Source organism: Propithecus coquereli, unplaced genomic scaffold (genome assembly GCF_000956105.1).
Source record: "Propithecus coquereli isolate 6110/MARCELLA unplaced genomic scaffold, Pcoq_1.0 Scaffold413, whole genome shotgun sequence".
Classification (NCBI taxonomy): domain Eukaryota; kingdom Metazoa; phylum Chordata; class Mammalia; order Primates; family Indriidae; genus Propithecus; species Propithecus coquereli.
The window spans coordinates 741,035-759,906 of NW_012149875.1; the positions used below are offsets into that span (position 1 = coordinate 741,035).

The following is an 18,872-nucleotide window of genomic DNA, read 5'->3' on the forward strand; positions in this document are numbered from 1 at the left end:
ACCCTTCAAGTCGACTTATGAGACAGACCTGGGTGACGTAGGGACTAAGGGTCCTTCTACTTCCTGCTGTGACCCCACCTGGCTGTGCCAATGAGATTGGACCTGAGAGTGTCCTGGTCTTACCAAACCAAAAGCAACACATTCATGTTTGCCGCTCCTAGGGTGAAACCAGAGAGTAATTACTCATTGATGAAATGACACAATGTATATCACACCTCCGAATTCTCTGTCCATGATCCTATTTTCATGACTCCCATGTTAGTGGGTCAATATGGCAAAGCTGCACTTAAGAGGATAACTCAAAAGGCCTGACTTCCTTTTTATGTTTCTTATTAAAGCAACATGGCCGTTGGGTAAAATTAAATTTCCTAAAAAGGAAAAATTCCACAGACTCCCTAACTTTACTCCTGGCTTCCCCTGAAAAGCTGCCTGGAGACCTAAAACAATGGCACAGTGTTAGAGGGAAGTATTTTAAGCTGTTTTAAATGAAAAGTTGCCTGTAATAACATAGCTTTCTTCCCATAATGCCAATGGTTCTGCCTGTTCTTAACATTCCACTTATCCCTTAAAATATTAAAACTGCTACACAAAAACAAATGCCCATTCAATAAACATACCATGTACATGTATATAATTTCATCATGTGAAATATTTCACACCATGGGCAAAATTATGATGAACTCTACTTTTATTTTAAAATACACTTTAAGTAAAGCAATCATCACAAGTTATTATTTTTGGATATTGGGTCTCTTAAAGAGACTACATAGAAAATCATGGGTTTCCAATTAAAGCAGCCGCCATGAAAGTGACTTTTCTTTATTCCACTTTGAAAATGTTTTTCCTGTGTAATGAGTGTTTTTAATAAAAGTTTATCTCCATTCAATCATTCTAAATTGTAAACACATAGCATCATTTTGTACCCCATAAATATATATTGTACAATTATAACTGTTAAATTAAATTTAAAGTTTTTCTTAATTTGTTAGGAACCTTACATTATCCTCATTTTATATATTGGTCCAGTATTTGAAAGTATCTGAACTCAGAGAACAATGTTGATCAGAATCTGAAGATTTAATTTTGAAAACACATTTATCGAGAGCCTTTTTTAGAGCTAAGCATATAGTTAGAGGCAGGCCTTTGTTTTAAAAGAAGAATGAATATCTGCTTTCTTTTTTACATGCCAATGAAATCAATATATTTAAATTCTTCATTTACATTTTAAAATTTGCAGATGTTCTTTGTTAATTAGAATGTCAGGAAAAATAGGTATTTTCATTAAAATATTTTCACTGTGTTTCTGGAAAGTTGGGGATTATTACCAAGCATGATGCCCATGCATAACCAATTTTCTAAATATTGATGCTTTTATCTGGCTTGTTTCTGTCACACAATTAGTGTGACATAATATCAGCTTATTTTTGCTATTAAGAATTGTTGCCATTTAGCAAAATACCAAGATGCATGCATTAAGCATAGGATTTTAAAAGTGTCTCCATGATTTATTGTTTCAGCACAGACTTACGAGCACCTGCCACAAGCTAGACTTTGAGAGTGCTGGGTTTACAGTGGCAAACAAAACAGACACAGTCCCTGAGCTCAAGGAACTCGCCATTTAGTTAAGAAAATAAACATTACAACCTTACACTGATAAATATCAACAACCAGCTGTAAAAGTAAACTCCAAAGGGCCTAAGAGTCTGCGGAATGCCCACTTAGTGTGTCTGGGGTGAGGGGACACACAGGGAGTGGCGTTCAAACTAGGACCAATGGGACCAACAGAAGCGATCCATTCAACTGGAGTCAGCACACACAGAACATTGCGGCAGAGAGAGCAGCACAGGAAGGCGCTCAGGTGGGAGAGCCTGCTGGTGCCGGGCTGGGGCAGAAGCTTGCGGAGGGACATAGGCAGAGCCCTTGAGCCCCAGGAAAGATTTAGGGTTTCACTGCAAGTGCTGCACACCTTAAAGTGCTTCCCAAATACTGGGCAAAAACCACACTGCAAATATCAATTTCTACTATCATTGCCATGATTGTGGTAATAATCAACATCTGTTTACGAATCACTCTTTCCATAATTTTTATGATCTGTCTTATTGCTGAGCACCATGTTCCCATATACTTCAGAATTTACTCAGCCATTAAATACAGTATCTTCCAAGAAGACAATAACCTTCCTGAGGAATGTATTCTGAGACATTCACAAATTTTTCAATTGGTAAATCCAACTGGAAAATATCTATTATTTTGGTTTTCTCTTCTGCAAAACTGGAATAATATCCACTCCCAAGGGCTGCTCTGAGGGTTACATTGTATAAGGTAGTAAGTAAGAAAAACTCTTGTTGAGATGTGGATGCATATAGTTAGTCTATTTAGTCCATAAACATAATTACAAGTTATTATAGGCTATGGATTTCTAGAGTATGTGAAAGCATTCTATATTGAAAATACTAAATCCATGAGAGCATCCAATAATAATTCATGTTCTGTGCTATTATTTTGTAGATGAAATTAATGAACTACATTTCAATTAGTGATTAACTTTTAACATTTCTCGTTTATTAAAAACTATTCAATATTAGACTATTAGTAAATGACATGGATTAAATACGATGACTAATTTTTGCACTTCAATTTGCCTTTAATATTAAATTTAAATAATTGATATATACTGCCACTAATACTAAGCAAATGCTTTTTAGTTAAAATCTTAATAGGGAGATATAACAATCAAACTTTCCTCAGAAATCTAGTTGCTGTTCTAAAAGTGAACCAGATTGATATGTTTTATAATGAAGCACTTCAGGAAAATTGATACTTAAAAAAAATAGTGACAAGGCAATAGTGTATTTGAAAGAAGCAAGCCAAAAGTGTGTTCTGGGTCTAGCAATTGAGGTTATTAGTAATTAAAATACCAGGAACTAGAAATCCAGTAGTGCGATTGACTGGGGACACCAGCTTTGGTTTCTGACACGATGCAGACAGCCCGTCTCCCTCCCTCATCACGCACCGAATCCTGAGCTGTTTAGCTTGGCCTCCACCTGGGCTTCAATCTCTGTGAACTTTTCTCTAGAACAAACATAAAATCTCTCTGGAAAGGCCAAGCCTGGCCCCAGGATGCAGCTCCCCAAGAAAGGCAGCCTCAGCTAGGATCCTGCTCAGAGACCAAAGCCAGGACACAGGAAGGCACAGGGCCCTTCGCCGCTCACAGACGTGGGCATACGCTCCAGGAGTGATGGACAGAAAGAGCTGTGCCCATGTGCTCCAGAAGGAAAGAAAAGAATCCCTGGCCACTTGTTGAGGGAGAAGCCCAGTCCTTTGGCCTTCTCTACCCTCTATTCTATAAGACAGGTGTAATGACAGCTACCTCCAAACTCGACCCCCCCACAGTCTCCTCTCCCCCAGACAATTAAGGACAAAAATGAAGACACAGTTCCTTCTTTGCCACATCCCGTGTTTTCTCAAGAGAAACTCTTCTGTAAAATAGGGTTTAAGGGTCAACAGTTACACCTGAAGAATGCAGAACGTGTCAAGTAATACATTTTAATTTTTACACAAAATCTTAAAAGGCAGTATGTACAGAGGGAAAAAAAATCACATTGCTGTTTCCTTATAATTCATCTAACTGAACAGATTTCCCGTAATTGAGTGGATGAGACGTAATGTCAAGGAATCTCTCCCTGGAGCACAGCTCACCCCACGGGAAGAACATCCACCCGTCTCAGCAGAATAGTCGTGGCAAGGTGGCGTCTATGTTGACCGTGGATTCCCTGGCGCCCTCCCTGGCCTCTGGGCCCCCGTGGCAGTGGTAACGGTAAAGCACACGCTCTCTTCACACCTCGCCCTGCGTAGCCTCCATCAGTGCCTGAACCTCATCCCTCTTGTTTGGACAGACACATGTTCACCTGAGACAGGGAATCACTGAATATCTACCGAGGGAGGCTCCCGCTAACGGGTGAGGTCACACCCAGGCACATAACGTGGTCGTGTAGGGTCTCAGCCACTGTCTGAAACTCATTCGCCCAGACAGACAAGAGACAAGTGAACAATTTAATGCAAAGAGCAGAATCTGGCCTGAGGGGCCTGGGACCTCTCAGACTACGTGAAGTTGTTTAAAGGCACAACAGCAAATTCTTGGCAGGTCAGTCTGCCTTCATTTAGCCCCAGAGGCGATGTGAAGTGTACCTGGGCAAAGAAGGCAGATCACACACAGAAGAGCAGTTTGCCCTTTTTTTCTTTCTTTTGTCTTTTCTTTTTGTTGGCTTATTCGTTTTTGATTTTGACTTACATCTAGGACAGAGGGAGATTGTGAAACCCAGCCTTCAAGGTAGTACGCAGTGAGGAAAACGGACAGTTCACGGGCAACGCCAGCTCAGAAGGACCTGCACGGACTGACTGTAGTATTCAAGCAGGAAAGGAAAGGAATCGCCTTGTACTGATTCTTACAGACCCTTCCATCGTCTCTCTTTGCCTTGGTTACACACTTGCACAGACCACACAGATGCGGAAAGAGACGCAGAGAAGCTGGGCGATTTGCCCATGATCCACACACCAAGCAAAAGGCTTATCCAGAACGCCCTGAACCCGGAGCGCATGCTCTTTCCACAGGAAAGCCGTCTTGCAGACAAATGGGAATGGCCGTCTCCTGAAGAATTCATTGGACTATGCGGCAAATACAAAAAACAAAAATCTTAGGGGAAGCTCAGGTGCCTCTGCTTGGGATAACTCAGGTGCCTGGCTCTGGAGCCAAGAAAACTTCTGCAACTCGTGCTTTCCCGTGGAGTTCTTCATATGGCTTTAAATTTGGGAGCTCACAAACAGGAGGCCCATGGAGTAGATGTTAAATAACGAAACTTTTCCATTGTGAACTCTTTCAGTTGTGTTTCCCAACTGAAGTACAAAAGCTGGTAACTGACTGTTTAGAACACGGACTGCCATTTAGAGACCAAGAACACATTCTCTTAGAAAATCAGTTTCAGGAGTTGAGATTTCCCACCCTGCCCGGGGCCCGGGGCTGCTACCTTATAACACAGCACCGGAAGACACCACGTTCCAGACCAAGCCCACCTCGAAACCCCTCTTACTACCTCTGCCTCACAGTGGTAACAAGCATCTTGGTGCATATATTTTGCACTGTTTCCTCTTTTTAGTATTTGAACAGTTGTAACAATGGCACACACAAAATGTCGCCATGCTTTTTTCAGTTACTGTTGGAAACCATTCAGATGTCTTCACAGCCATCATATAGCGGCTTCAGAATAACCCAATGAGAGAATAATCCATTCAATGGATGTATCATAACTTGCTGACTAATTCCTTTGCTACTGGAAACGGAAGACTAGAACACTGGTTAAGATTCGGATACAGCCTGAAAAATAATTGGACAGGAACATCAGGTGAGGAGATTCGGTCCTAGCATCAGTCCAGGATCAAACTTTAATGATAAATCGATTTTAAATAAAGTGTACGGTATCTCCAACTCCCTTTGGCTGGATTCCACAGCAGATATTCAGGGGATTTTATTCATGACAGAATTTCTCCTTAGACCCTGAGCCCCATGGCAGTAGGGTCAGGGATGCCTCATTTGTCACTCGACACGCAGGGTCCAGCTTGGTGTTTGTCATGTAATAAGTTCAATTAATTGACTGTGCAGGAATTACCTAAGGAAAATTCAATCTTTAGAGGCTAAACCAAAGCCAACGTAAACAAAATCTCAAGACACTGAGATTTAGAAAACATTAAATTCATTTTTACCAGAGAAACTTTATAAAATGAATACATGTCAAAATGTCCTTCTGAATTTTTACGTGATTAATGACAGAATGGCTGAAGTTGCCTTGCTGGGGGCCATGCGGGGATCATGGAATTTCTCTACATACATCGCTTGTTTTTCCCATGGGCCAGATGCTGTCTTTAGAGAATACTTAATTAATTAAGGTGCCAACCTATTAACTCTACCTTTTAAAACTTTGTCCTTTAGAACAATAAATGTCTTGTAGTAATCTAATTTACATACTATTTTTCTTAATAACATGTTAATTTTTTTTTAAATAATAACACTTCTATAGGCTAACAGAATTAAGAATGACCAGATGCCAACATACTCAAAGAGCCAGTCCTTTTCTTCATGGCTCCATCTTTCCCTCCAGTTTTATGAAGCACAATTTAAAAGGTGTGACTCTTCTATTTTATACCTAGGCTGTGATGCTTCCAGTTCCCAGCTTTTCTCCTCCCTCCATTTAGTTCATAAAGCAACACTAAAACAAAACAAATGCCCAAGGCCCAAGGGTTTCCATCCTTTTGCTTCTGTTTTATATCACCACACTTTTCTGTAAGGGGAGTATTAATTTTTAATAAGAATTATGGTTTTCTTCTCAGGTTATGAAGTAAAATAGCAAAGAGAAGAGAGGCAGAGGGTCCATTTGTTAATTCACCAAATATTTACTGAGCCTGTCTTGAGCTGGACACCACACCGGGGGCTGCATAGAACCTGGAAACACAGACCCCCTGCCCAGCCGCATGTTCCCACGGCTGAATGAAGCCTACGCTGACCTACTGTGCTTGGAATTCCAGTTTCTGTTCTGAGACTGAGGAGTGTTTGCACATTCTCTCTCCGACTCAGATCAATCCCTCACATACAAATGTTGACTCTACAATCTGATAGGTTTATCTTATCTCATAAATTATGATGCATGTCAAATAAAAAAATGAAGAATATTTGAGTAAATATCCAAAGAGTAGAACACTGCATGATATTCAGAAAATATTAGGGTATAGAGTTAATCTATGTAACTTAATAATACATTTAATAGCTAATTTATAAATTGGTGTATATTTAAAGGACATTCATTCATTCAAAAGGCATATGAGAATCTAATTCAGGGGTCAGCAAACTACAGCCCATGGGCTAACTCCAGTCTGTCACCTAAATTGTTACAGAAACACAGTGTTGGGGAAAGTTCTGCCCTGGAGACTGTTCATGATTCCACAGCGGCCACAGGGCAAGGCCTGCAGCTTTGCCACAGCTGGCCTAAGTTTCGGCAGAACAGCCCACGGTCCTCCACAATCCTGCAACGTGGCAGGATTACAAGGAGCTGCAACAGGCCATTCCTCCCACCTCCCTGTGTCCCGGGGAGGCGTCACAAGGGAGCTGCCCATTGCTCCCCAGGCTCTGATGAAGTTAAAGGCTCTGCCCCCACCTTCACCCCACTCTACAACTGTTTTGGTGTCATCCTGTGGGACAAGGGATGCGGGGAGCTGACACCTTTCCTGCTCTTACTTTCACTGTGAAAGTAATAAACTTTCTGAAGCTGATAGTGGATCTTTGTTTCTTTACCAGATCAATCGTCAGCCTCTCCTGACCCACAGACATGCCCATTCATTATGGTCTGTGGCCGCTTTCCTGCTACCAGGAAAGAGTTGAGTCATTGCAACAAAGATCATATACCTGCAAAGCTTAACATATTTTCTGTCTGGCCCTTTGCAGAGAAAATGTGGTGACCCACCGATTCCATCAACACAAACCCTTAAAGTGACTTTAAAAGTCTGCGTCAAAGCCCTCCCCTCATCATACCCCACGCTTTCCTTTGCTTAGACTTGAAGAGCTGCAATCAGTCTTACCACTTAGAAGCCTATGGTATTTTCTTGGGAGGAAAATAACAAACTGATTTTCAGACATGATAATTAAAGCCCACGTCCTGCCGTCATTCTGTTCTTCCTGGGGCAGTGAGATGGGGACTCTGTGAGCTCCTTGCCAGAGTCTCGTTTCCCTCCTAGTGGCCGATTCTGACTTCACGTTGGTATTTACCCCAGGGGGGGTTAAGTGAGTGGCTGCTCTAGGCTGCCCCATCCTGTGCCTTCCATGGAGACCTTTTCCCACATTACAGGTCACAAGATACTACTGCGGAGCCCAGACTGAGCCAGCTGCACATGAGGCGGTCCCCAGAGGTCAGCCTCCCTGCCTTTCCTTGTCTTACACTGGACTCCTATCAGCCTTGCCCACATTCTTCAAAACTCAGCAAGCGTCAACTCACTTCATGAGACTTATACACTTGTCGCTCAATGAGTCCAGTGAGTCCTAGAGTCAAAAAGGACATGCCTGAATTGTAGCAGGACCTCCTGCATTTCACATGCCCAGAGGCAACCACCAACTCCAATGAGCTGGCTTTATCACTGGAACAGTTTTGTCATCCTATTTATTAAATGGCTATGCCAACAAATGCTAAAACATTTTTTATTCATTTTGAAGTTAAAATTGACTAAAATATAATTTTTAAATATTGTTCTTCTTTTTAAAAGCTAAACCATAGGCTTTATTTGGATTCTCCAGTGTTTCTTTTCTTTTTTTTCTAATTTCAGAATATTAGGGGGGTACAAATGCTTCGGTTACATGGATTGCTTTTGTACTACTTGATACAAAGTTATCAGTGTACCCATCTCCCAGATAGTGTACATTGTACCCATTAGGTATGTACAATAGGAAGTAAATATTATTTTATAAAATAATTTTCCAAGGGAAAAACTGTTCATTCAGAGTCACGATATGAGGGTACTGCAGACAGTGCAGGCAGGTGCTTGGTCAGTGCCCTGGGGTCCCGGGAGCTTCTTGAGAATAAGAGAAGAATGGAGATTCATCTCGAAAGCTTCAGGAACACAGTACAAAACCTCCTCCCGTCTGCTTGATCCAGCCTGTGGCAAGCAGAATAAAGCAGCAGCTACTAGGAAGGAGCCCTGAGCAGCCGTCAGGAGACCTGGGCTCTGCCTGACCACGTACTAAGTGCTCTCTCCCCTTGCAGCACACATGGAAAGTGCAACCAAGCAGCTCCTTCCACCGAAATCTGACCAGAGAGGGCGACACCCACAGTACCAGGGGCAGAGAATCAAACCAAAAATATAACATGGGCCTTGGGGCCAGACAGGCCCAGCTCTGACTTGAATCTCATGTTCAGGAGCTACGTGATCTTGGGAAGGACACCAAAAATCTGAGCTGCCATCTCCTCATCTGAACCACGGAGATGATAATGCTACTTTACCTGCAGGGTTGACATAATGATTCAGGAGAACAGTAATAAAATCTAGCACAGTGCCAGACATGGAAAAGAAATTTGTGCAATTGTATCAATTTTTATCATTCATAAACGTTTTAATAGATGCCATTGTGCATTGCCTTTGAAAAAGAGATATTCAAGAAATGTTAAAACGTAAATATGATTTTGAAGGAGACAGGTAATTCAATCAATTTAATTAAGTGAATTTATTTTATTGAATATTTTAAGTAATTAATTAAGATCAATTTATCTTTCTGAATATTTCAAAATTTATTTAGAAATTTGGTTGTCCAATAATAAATAAAATTGCTGATATTCTACTATGGGAAGTATAGTTGGCAAAGAAATTAGCATCCAATTGCTATCCAATTATTATCCTAGTCCTATCAGGTGTACTTCCTCAGGCATATTTCTGGAAAATTAAAATTGCTTTTGTCTTTCCCTGTAATTCATTTTAAAAAACTGGTCATACGGCTATTAGTTTTTAACAGAAGACTCTTTTCTCCGAGGCGTGTTAAGTGGGGAGGCTTTCCTGTCTTTCTACAGGAGGAGGAGAGTGGAGCTAAACATTGGAAAGAATTCAGAGAAACACTTGGGTTGAAATAGATTTTCTCTATTTCAATGGAATATTAAAGGGTCAAACACAAACTAACCCCCTCTGAGTGCGGGAGCACAGAAGACTGCAGTCTATCAGTTGACAATGATGTCATAATTTCTCACTGCTTTTCTCTGAGCAGGTGGACAAGTGAACAGCAGGGAGATTCAGCTCCAGATATAAATGTAAAACTCTCTCCTCTCAGGAGCCCGATGAAGACAGACAAGGGGCCTTATTCTCCCTGAAAGAAAAGAGGAAACTGAACTCCTCTGGGGCCTCGGTGCCTGGTGGCACTGGCTCCTATGGATTTGTAACTGGGCTTGAAGTGCAGTTGTATGAGAGACACCAGCCACACCACACCTCTCTTCGCCGACCTGATGCCAGACTTGGTTTCCTAAGTGGCACGTACAAGGAGCTGAGCTATTGCAACCCAGACTCAGTAAAGCAGGGCACAATGAAAAGGGCAAATGGCTGCGTGCTCTGCAAGCCATACACTCCCGTTCTGGCACCAGAAACACCCTCTAGACAGGCCTGTGTCTTCCTCTGTACTGTCCTGTGTCATCTCCAAAGAAGTCATCATTAGAAGTCAGAGCTCACTGGGCTGTGCCCTTCCAGATGCATTCCAACTTGTGACATCCTGTTGGCCAGACCTCAGCCCTCCCCATCACTCACGGAACCATTAGTAACTGGGGAAGAATAATTCCTGCCCTACACTAATCCTGCAGGGAACACAAACCAGAACAATTTCAAGCAGCCATTAGTTAAATTTAGGAAATAGACATATATAAAAGATGGCTGCTAGAAAATATTACTATGTATTATCAATGCTCACAATAGCATTATTATTATTATAGCTGGGAGATTCCTAACATTATTCCTCAACTCTCTCTGATACCAAAGGAGGCATTATATTATACACTTCATTTTCTAGAATCATCTCAAAAGGTATATTGTAGTGATTCCACATAAGACCTTTCCTTCTACCTAAAAATACCAACTTTGCACAGTGCTTTAAATTTTATGCTCTACATACTATCCCATATGATTCTACAGCAGTTCACATGTGTTAGGTGAGAAAGTGAATTCAGAAGTACTTCAGTGACTAGCATCAAGAAATAGCAAGAATAGGACTGTACAATGAATTGCAGCTTCTATAGTAAGTTCCAAAGCTGATGGCATCAAGCACCTAGTTTAGAGAAAGAGGGGCCTGTGTATGGTAGGTATTTGTGAGTAATATGTCAAAAAAGACCATTTCTATACCAAATCTGCAAGTATGCACTGCTCTGGGGAATTAAACAAGAGTATGGATCCCTGAGAAAGTTTGAGATTATGATTTCCCCAAGGGCAGTCTTTTGTCAGGGGCCAGGGTACATATGCAATTCCAACATTAAAGCGCTTTCCGAGTGTATGGTGTATACAGTACTATTCTGTTTCCTAAGCACCCGGGCTTTTATGTTTCCAAATTAAGCTTCAAACACCACTGTGGTCCATAGTGGACGCCCCACAGAAGATGGGAAGACTAGCTGGGGGTGAGGGAAGGCACAATGGCCCTTGTGTTCCCCTGTGCCTGCTGGAATTCCTTTCACTACCCCCTTGCAACTTTAGGAGGGGGGCAGCACCCCAAGGGAGCTGGTTCAAGGACAACAGGGTGGGAATGCCCAGGAAAGGGGGTACCGCAGCATCAACATTCATCATTCCTTCTTCTCAGGGGGTTTTCAGCATAAGAGCTTTGGCCTAGGAGGACACACTCTTTATCATATTTTTTGTTATATCTATATTCAGATAAAATATAACCTGTGCCAGATTAATAGATTAACTCAGAAACACCAAATATCAGCATTATCACCAAGTATTCTAATGCACTGAATAATTTATTACAACCCTGACGCCCCCTTGCAGACGTTAGAACGCAGCTCCTCCTGCATGGAGAAGGGGCAGGTTATTCTCATCACAGTAAATCAGGAGCAGGAGAACTCTGCACCTGGGAGGCAGGACCTCGCAGAACGAAGATCCAGAGGCTAATCAGCCTCAGGGGATTTGGAGCCTCGGGCTCCTGTGCCCAGTCTCTGGGTGGGCCCATCTCAGGCCCAGCGCGTCCCAGCCCCAGGGACGCCCTACCTGCGCGTGCGGTGGAACTGGCACCTCTTCAGGGGGATCTTGGCCACGTGTCCCAGCAGGCCCACGAACAGGACGCTCTGGCTGTGGAGGATCTGCAGGCTCCGGACGGGCTCCCGCCGCCCCTCGGGGAAGAGCTCGATCTCTTCCAGCAAACAGCTGCCTGAGGTCTGATTCAGGGGCGCCCGCACCTTCTTAATGGTGCCGTAATCTGCAAAGGCCACAGGGAGAGAAGGAAATGAGGTCAGCAGGTCTCACAGGCCACTCCCGGGTTAAGCAGAGCGTGCCGCGTGCCAGCAGTGGATGGATCTCCAGCTCGTGCAGTCACCTGGGCACCTTTCAAAAACAGGACACCCGGGCCCCACTCTAGACAGATTCAACCAGCAGCACTGCATATGGGTCCCAGGGTCCAGGATTTCTTAGAGTCCTCCTGTGATGCTGTCACATAGCCAGGGATGCGAACTAATTGTCTACCATTGGCCTCTTCCAGTTGCAAGTCTAGAGATCGAGAAAGTGAAGAAGCAAGCTCTGTGACACCTGTGGAGAATGCCAGGAAGGAGAAATCCTCATAGGACGGTCTTGGAGTCCCGGTATCAGAGGTGTTAACATCAATGCCCAGCAGGGAAGACACCATGTGACAGGCAACCACAAACATCAGGACAACCGCGATGCACCTTCCTCCCTCCGCCCCGGGAAAAAAAGCCTCCCCGTCTCTTCCTCCTCTGTCTGCCTTCTCTCTCCCTCTCTCTCTCTAGTGCTTGCTCTTTGCAATGCTTTTCTTGGCCTCAACTCCCCTAATTCTTCTCTTCTGTGCTTCTGAACATTTGATTCTGACCTGATCCAAGCCCCTACCCCTGTTCCCAGGTTTCCTGCTCCCAGGGTGTTTATACATATATTTGTAAGTTTGACTATTAGCACTGCCCGAGGGTGAGCTTCCCCTAAAGCGCACAGACTTCCCAGACAGGCATCTGTGGATGTGGAACCCTTCAGCACACCAATGGGGGGCACAGCACAGCCAGCACCTGTGTCAGGGACGCAGATTTGAAACTTGCACTGCTCTCCCAGGTGCCCTGTGGCATGCCCCACCCCAATGCTGGCCTGCATGCCCAGGGCGTGATACCCAGCCTCCCAGCAGCGCCTCTGAGATTCACGGCCAAGTTCCTGCAGTCATCCTGAACGTACTAACTGAATAAAATCCACCATGATCCTCAGTTTCAACACATCATCACAAATCTTATTTTGCAAACATAGAAAATGACGTTAAGAACTTATTATATAATCACAAGTAAACTCAAGAATCTTTGGCTTCAAGGTCTTCTACCAAACAATGAATCGCAAAAGACTTTGGACAAAAAATACTTTAAATTTTTCTATCTCTGTGAAAGTCCTTAGAGACTCAGGCTGCTATTTGCATTTAAAGATAAAATACTATGCAGACATATATTAGCCCAGATTTATTAAAAATGTATATCTGAAATATCTCTAATGAACATTTATTGATTGTGAACTAGCTGAATAATTATGTATACAGAATTAGCAGACAATTGCTTAATTTCACATTAAGCTAGCTAGTTAAACGCGTTACTTTTGAAAAAGGTCAAGCATAGAGTGAAGTAGCTCTATGCTAGGAAGATAAAATCTCAGTACCTGCTGTCACGGAGGGTGCCTGTCCTGTTTGTGTGCAGGAGAGCGAGAGGGGGAGAGAGAAGAGAAGGGGACAGCCGTGGAGTAAACCAGCAGATATTTCAGCAAATTCACAGCTCACAGAAAATAAGTGTGTAAGAAAAAAATTATGTCTTTACTCTAAAATTCAACTTAATTTTGACATGGAGACCACAGTTCCTAAGCTTGTCTTGGGTCTTCCTGCCTGAGGAAGCACAAAGCATCAGTGAGCTGACACAGCACCAGCACAGCGACAGGGACAAGAAGGCAGCTTCGGGGAATGTGACTTCAGTCTCCGTCATGAGGCCCTGAGAGGAGGTCTCCACCAGGTGCCAGCAGATGGAGGTGTCAGCCTTCTACGAAGCAGAGTCGTGCATAGATCCTGTGGCCACCTTTTGGGACCTAGTGGCAAGAGGGGCCATCGTCCACACCAGAGGTTAGGAGGGAGCAGCAGCAGCCAGGCTCCTGTGAGAGCGTGCGTGGGAGACCCTGGGGGGAACAGAAGCTCTTACGGCAGTTCAGGGGTGGGGGTGGGCTGGGGCAGAGCAGGGGCACCCAGCTGGGACCCCGCTGTGCTGTGGCTGCTGTCACACTGTCACACTATTTTTTTTACCAGCCTAGCGTGGCATGGGAAACACAGGTTACAGAACTAACTCCTATTCAAGAGTCTAACAAAGACTCCTGCTGTTTATTATTTATTTTGTTCATGGATTATCACTTGAGAAACCTGCCCAAATTAACAATAATCCAAATGTCAATATGCTCATACGCACTTCAAATTCTTAACCGATTGTGCAAAGAATCCAATTTCAAAAGTTGACTTAAAATTGCCTCTTTCATGAATTGACTTAACAGAGTTAGCCACCACTGATCACAGACTTTCAGAGCGATGTCTGCACACCTTGCACCTCATTCTCCAGCTGATGGGATCTAACGACACCGCAGGGCCTGGCGCTTCAGAGAAGGGCGCTCAGCGTGGGCTCCTGTGCGGGTCCGCGGTCCGTGGCTCTGCCGTGTCTCCTTCACACTCTGCAGCATCGGGTCATGTGAGGAGCCCCCCCCCCAAAAAAAACCCTTCCCTTGGCATCAGGCTCAGCATCCGGGGACCCTCCCTGTGTCCTTGCAGCCTTTCTTCCCCTGCCCGCACCGTGCCCTTGCTCTGAGCTCACACATTCGGAGCCGTAGTCTTCTCACCTCCCCGTGGTGACCCTCAGGGGTCTGTCTTCACAGCCGGGGTCTCCCTGCCTACTGCGGGCCCTGTATGTGCTGCTGAACCCCAGAGAGGGGGTGTGACGCCACAAACTCAACAGGCCTGTCGGGACTCACCGTGCTTCCCACCAGCTTGTCCCACCTCTTGTGACCTCACCTCAGGAAGGGTAGCACCTTGACCCCAATGCTGAGGACTGGGCCCTCCTTTCCCCATCCAAGGCTCGCCTAGTCCTCACCCACCACCTCCTGTCACCTCACACTCCCATTACCTGAGTTTAGAGCTCCTATCCCACTTGGACTCTCCAGAACTCACTGTTCTCTCCCCACTGAGTCTAGAGCCTCAGGACACACAACTGATGACCCCATTCTCCTGCCTAAGGCTCTCTGAGGTTACAGCAGGGCCTGTGTCACCCATGGGCTGTGCTGGACCTGGCCCCTCTTGACCTCTGACTCCACCCTCACCTGAGCCTGTGCGCCAGCTATCAGCCACCAGGAAGCACTTGTAGCACCAAGAGCCTGGGACTGCCCGGATCATTTGCAAGCAGTTCCTTTGCCTGAGGTGACAAATGACAATGCCGTTTTTCTTTCAGAGGCAAAAAGACAGAACCTGGCTTATAAAAGAGAACCCAAAAAACCAACATCTGTTTGATATAAGAGCATGCAACATGCCACCTGATCAAACCCTCAAAGCTATTTATATTTTGTTGTTTTTTACTTTATGATACTTATCATAGTTTTAACCACTGATTTACTTGTTTTGTGGTTTCTACACTTCATTTTAAGCTCCATGGAGGCAGGAATTATGTCAGTTTTGTTCTCTGATGTATGTTAGTGGCTACTGTTAGGGCTGGTAGAGATTTGGTGCTTCGTAAATACGTGCTGGTGAAAGACTAAAGGAATGAGAGAAGGGAGGAAGGAAGGAAGGAGAGAGGGAGGTGAGGAGGGAAAGAGGGAAGGAAGGAGAGAGAGGAAGGGAGGGAAGGAAGAGTGGCCACCCTGGACTGGAATGAGAATGTCATTATTACTCCTGTATTTGCTAAAGAGCGCCGATTAATACTTTCCCCATTCATGATCTTTAGCGGGAGTTAGTCTGCGTGAAGGTGACTAACAAGAAATACAAGAAACATGTATTTCCCTAATATGGCCGGAAATCAACCTAAAGTGTCATAAACTAAACATGAATAAAGAAAATCACTGTAATTAGTTTCATCCAACAAAATATTAACTCTGAAAATTTGCCATGGGAAATAAAACCACACACACCTTTTACACATCTGAAATTCAATCCTCTAATCAACATCATTTGCAGGAAAAAATATCTGCCAGAAATACATAAAACCTTCTTAATCATTAACATTCTGCGATCAGCAAAGAAAAAAAAAAAAAACAGCACTTGCTGCCAGTTGCAGCTTTGCTCCCCAGACAGAGAGGAGGAGAACACAACGTGGGAACACAGAATCGGCACCAACTGCGGGACACACAGAATGGACATGGTGTTGGCGCTCTCGTAATATTTGCCTTTTCATGAAAATGTCCACTTCTATTTATGTCATGGGCACAGATTAGAGTGTCAGGTATTTGTAGTTTATCTCACAAACTGTAAACTCTAGGTATTCATCACGAAAGGGACACAGCCACTGTGAGACTTAATACTGATCAAAGCTGGCAGTGCAGTTGTTATTCAAAAGACATGAACAATTGTAACTGTATGAAAATGCCATTAGCATTATACCGAATAACATTTGTCCCATCTTAGCAAAACAGTAAACATGTTTACATACTAAGGTTACCAAATTAAATGCAGGATGCTCACTTGAATTTGAATTTCAGATAAACCATGAATAATACCAAATGGGACGTGCCAATACTAAAAAATTTTTCATGGTTTATCTGAAATTCAAATTTAAGTGAGCACCTTGTATTTTTACTTGCTAAATCTTACGGCCCCATTTTATCACATCTCATTTGCTCATCTCAGCAAGCTACTGAAGATGTACCCAATACATGTATGCATATTCCCATTTTATGGAAGAAGAAATTGAGTTTCAGAGAGTTGAACTGACCTATGTTTTCTATGAACTACACTTCCAAAGTTTTGTAAGGGGTCAGTCATGAAATGACTTTCACTTCAGGGTTGATGAATAAGATAAAGGATTATAGCAACGAACCCCAAAGTGAACATTAATTATAAAGCAGCCCGATACGGAAGAGAAAGAGGTAACTACACTTAGTTTGTTTGGCTCCTCTCCATGACCTCTTCTAGAAATCATAAAACTTAACGAGTTGGGATAACAAGACGAAAGCTAGCATTCTGCTCCATTGGAAGCTGCCACCTGCCGCCCATCTCAAGGTCAAGGACAGGCACATCTGTGTCAGAAGACAAGGTGTTCTCCTGGTCACTGGCACCTCACTCCCTCTCTATGTACAAGGAGGACTTAGGCGCTCTCAGGCAAACACAGCCACTGGCATTCCTGCTCCCTTATGCTATTTGTTTAAAGAGGAGGCATGCAAAGATAAACTCAAATAACTATAGATGAGTGGAAGTTGTGTGCACACATAAATGTCAGTATTTTTAGGACTAAGAAAAAAGGATGGTTGCTCAAAGAAATGAGACAGTGCAATGCACTGTCACCAGAGCAGCCCTTGAATGAATAAAAAAGGCTTCACTGGTGTGCTTGCTGGAGGTAAGGGGAGAACTCTCCCGAGCACAGATCACTAGACTGTGAGTCTAAACAATTCTTCTTTATAAATTTTTTTTAATTTTAGCATATTACAGCAGTACAAATGTTCAGGTTATGTATTTGCCCTTGCCCCACCTGAGTCAGAGCTTCAAGTGTATGCATCCCCCAGATGATGTGCACCGTACCCACTACATGTGCATATACCCATCTCCTGTTCCCCCCCTCACCTGCTCGAAACCCAGTGAATGTTACTACTATATGTGCCCTTAAGTGTTGATCAGTTAATACCAATTTGATGGTGAGTACATATGGTGCTTGTTTTTCCATTCTTGGGATACTTCACTTAGTAGAATTAGTTCCGGCTCTATCCAGAATAATACAAGAGGTGCTAGATCACCATTGTTTTTGTGGCTGAATAGAACTCCATGGTATACATATACCACATTTTATTAATCCACTCATGTATTGATGGACACTTGGCTTGTTTCCACATCTTTGCAATTGTGAATTGTGCTGCTATAAACATTCGGGTCCAGGTGTCTTTCTTACAGAGTATCATTTGTTCTTTTGGGTAGATGCCCAGTAATGGGATTGCTGGATCGAATGGTACTTCTAATTGTATCTCTTTAAGGTATCTCCATATTGCTTTCCACAGAGGTTGCACTAGTTTGCAGTCCCACCAGCAGTATATGAGTGTTCCTATCTCTCTGCATCCATGCCAACATTTATTGTTTTGGGACTTTTTGATAAAGGCCATTCTCACTGGAGATAAGTGATATCTCATTATGGTTTTGATTTGCATTTCCCTGATGATTAGAGATGTTGAGCATTTTTTCATGTGTTTGTTGGACATTAGTCTATTCTTAATGTCAGTTTCTGCTGAAGTCAAGGGAGACCAGGAGTAAAGGGTGGCATATGGAAAAAGCAAAGGTAAAACTGGATTATTGAAGTAACAGAGACGGGCCCTTCAACCTCAACAATCTGAGCCATTAGGAAAACGACCAAAGGAAAAAGAAAAGGTCATAAACGAAATGGTTTAAAAGGTAAAGTTTGCACATTGTCACACAAAATCGTAGTAAATTCAATTTTAAATGTGACCATGGGGGAAGAAATATTTACACAGTACTTATTAAAAGATTGGAGTGTAACTTGAAAAGAACAAGAGGAAATTCCCCCAAAGAATTCCAGCCACAAGAAATGAGCCACTAAATACTTGTTGCAGCAACCTCTCCCCATCGGAAAGTGTGTCCAAGCCCTGGGACGAGTGAGTAACTAAGCCCACTATGGGAAGAGTAACTGAAAAGAAAAATGTGTTTTTCAGCAGGAAATATATTTTAAAAAATTGGGGTTTGAATGAAATACCGTCCTTAGAGCAGAATGTGGCAATAAGTGAAGCTGTCAGGATGAGTTCCTAGCGCACTTCATGGGAACAGAGCGACCTTCATGTGGGCCCTGGGGAAGCAGCAGCAATGATTAAAACACCCACAAAACCTTTGAGCACTGGTGTGAAGAGGTGGGAGCCAAAAGGGTTTATCTAGAACAGCACTGTTCACTGAAAAT

The 18,872-nt window shown here is 43.4% G+C and overlaps 1 protein-coding gene across 1 annotated transcript in view; it reads right to left on the bottom strand.

The window, feature by feature from the left end:
• SEMA5A (sema domain, seven thrombospondin repeats (type 1 and type 1-like), transmembrane domain (TM) and short cytoplasmic domain, (semaphorin) 5A) overlaps positions 1 to 18,872 on the bottom strand; it is a 410,707-nt gene that overhangs the window by 107,229 nt on the left and 284,606 nt on the right. The window contains exon 12 of the mRNA XM_012653137.1: positions 11,764 to 11,971. Coding sequence (XP_012508591.1) covers positions 11,764 to 11,971 — 208 coding nt within the window. The remainder of the gene's footprint in view (positions 1 to 11,763; positions 11,972 to 18,872) is intronic.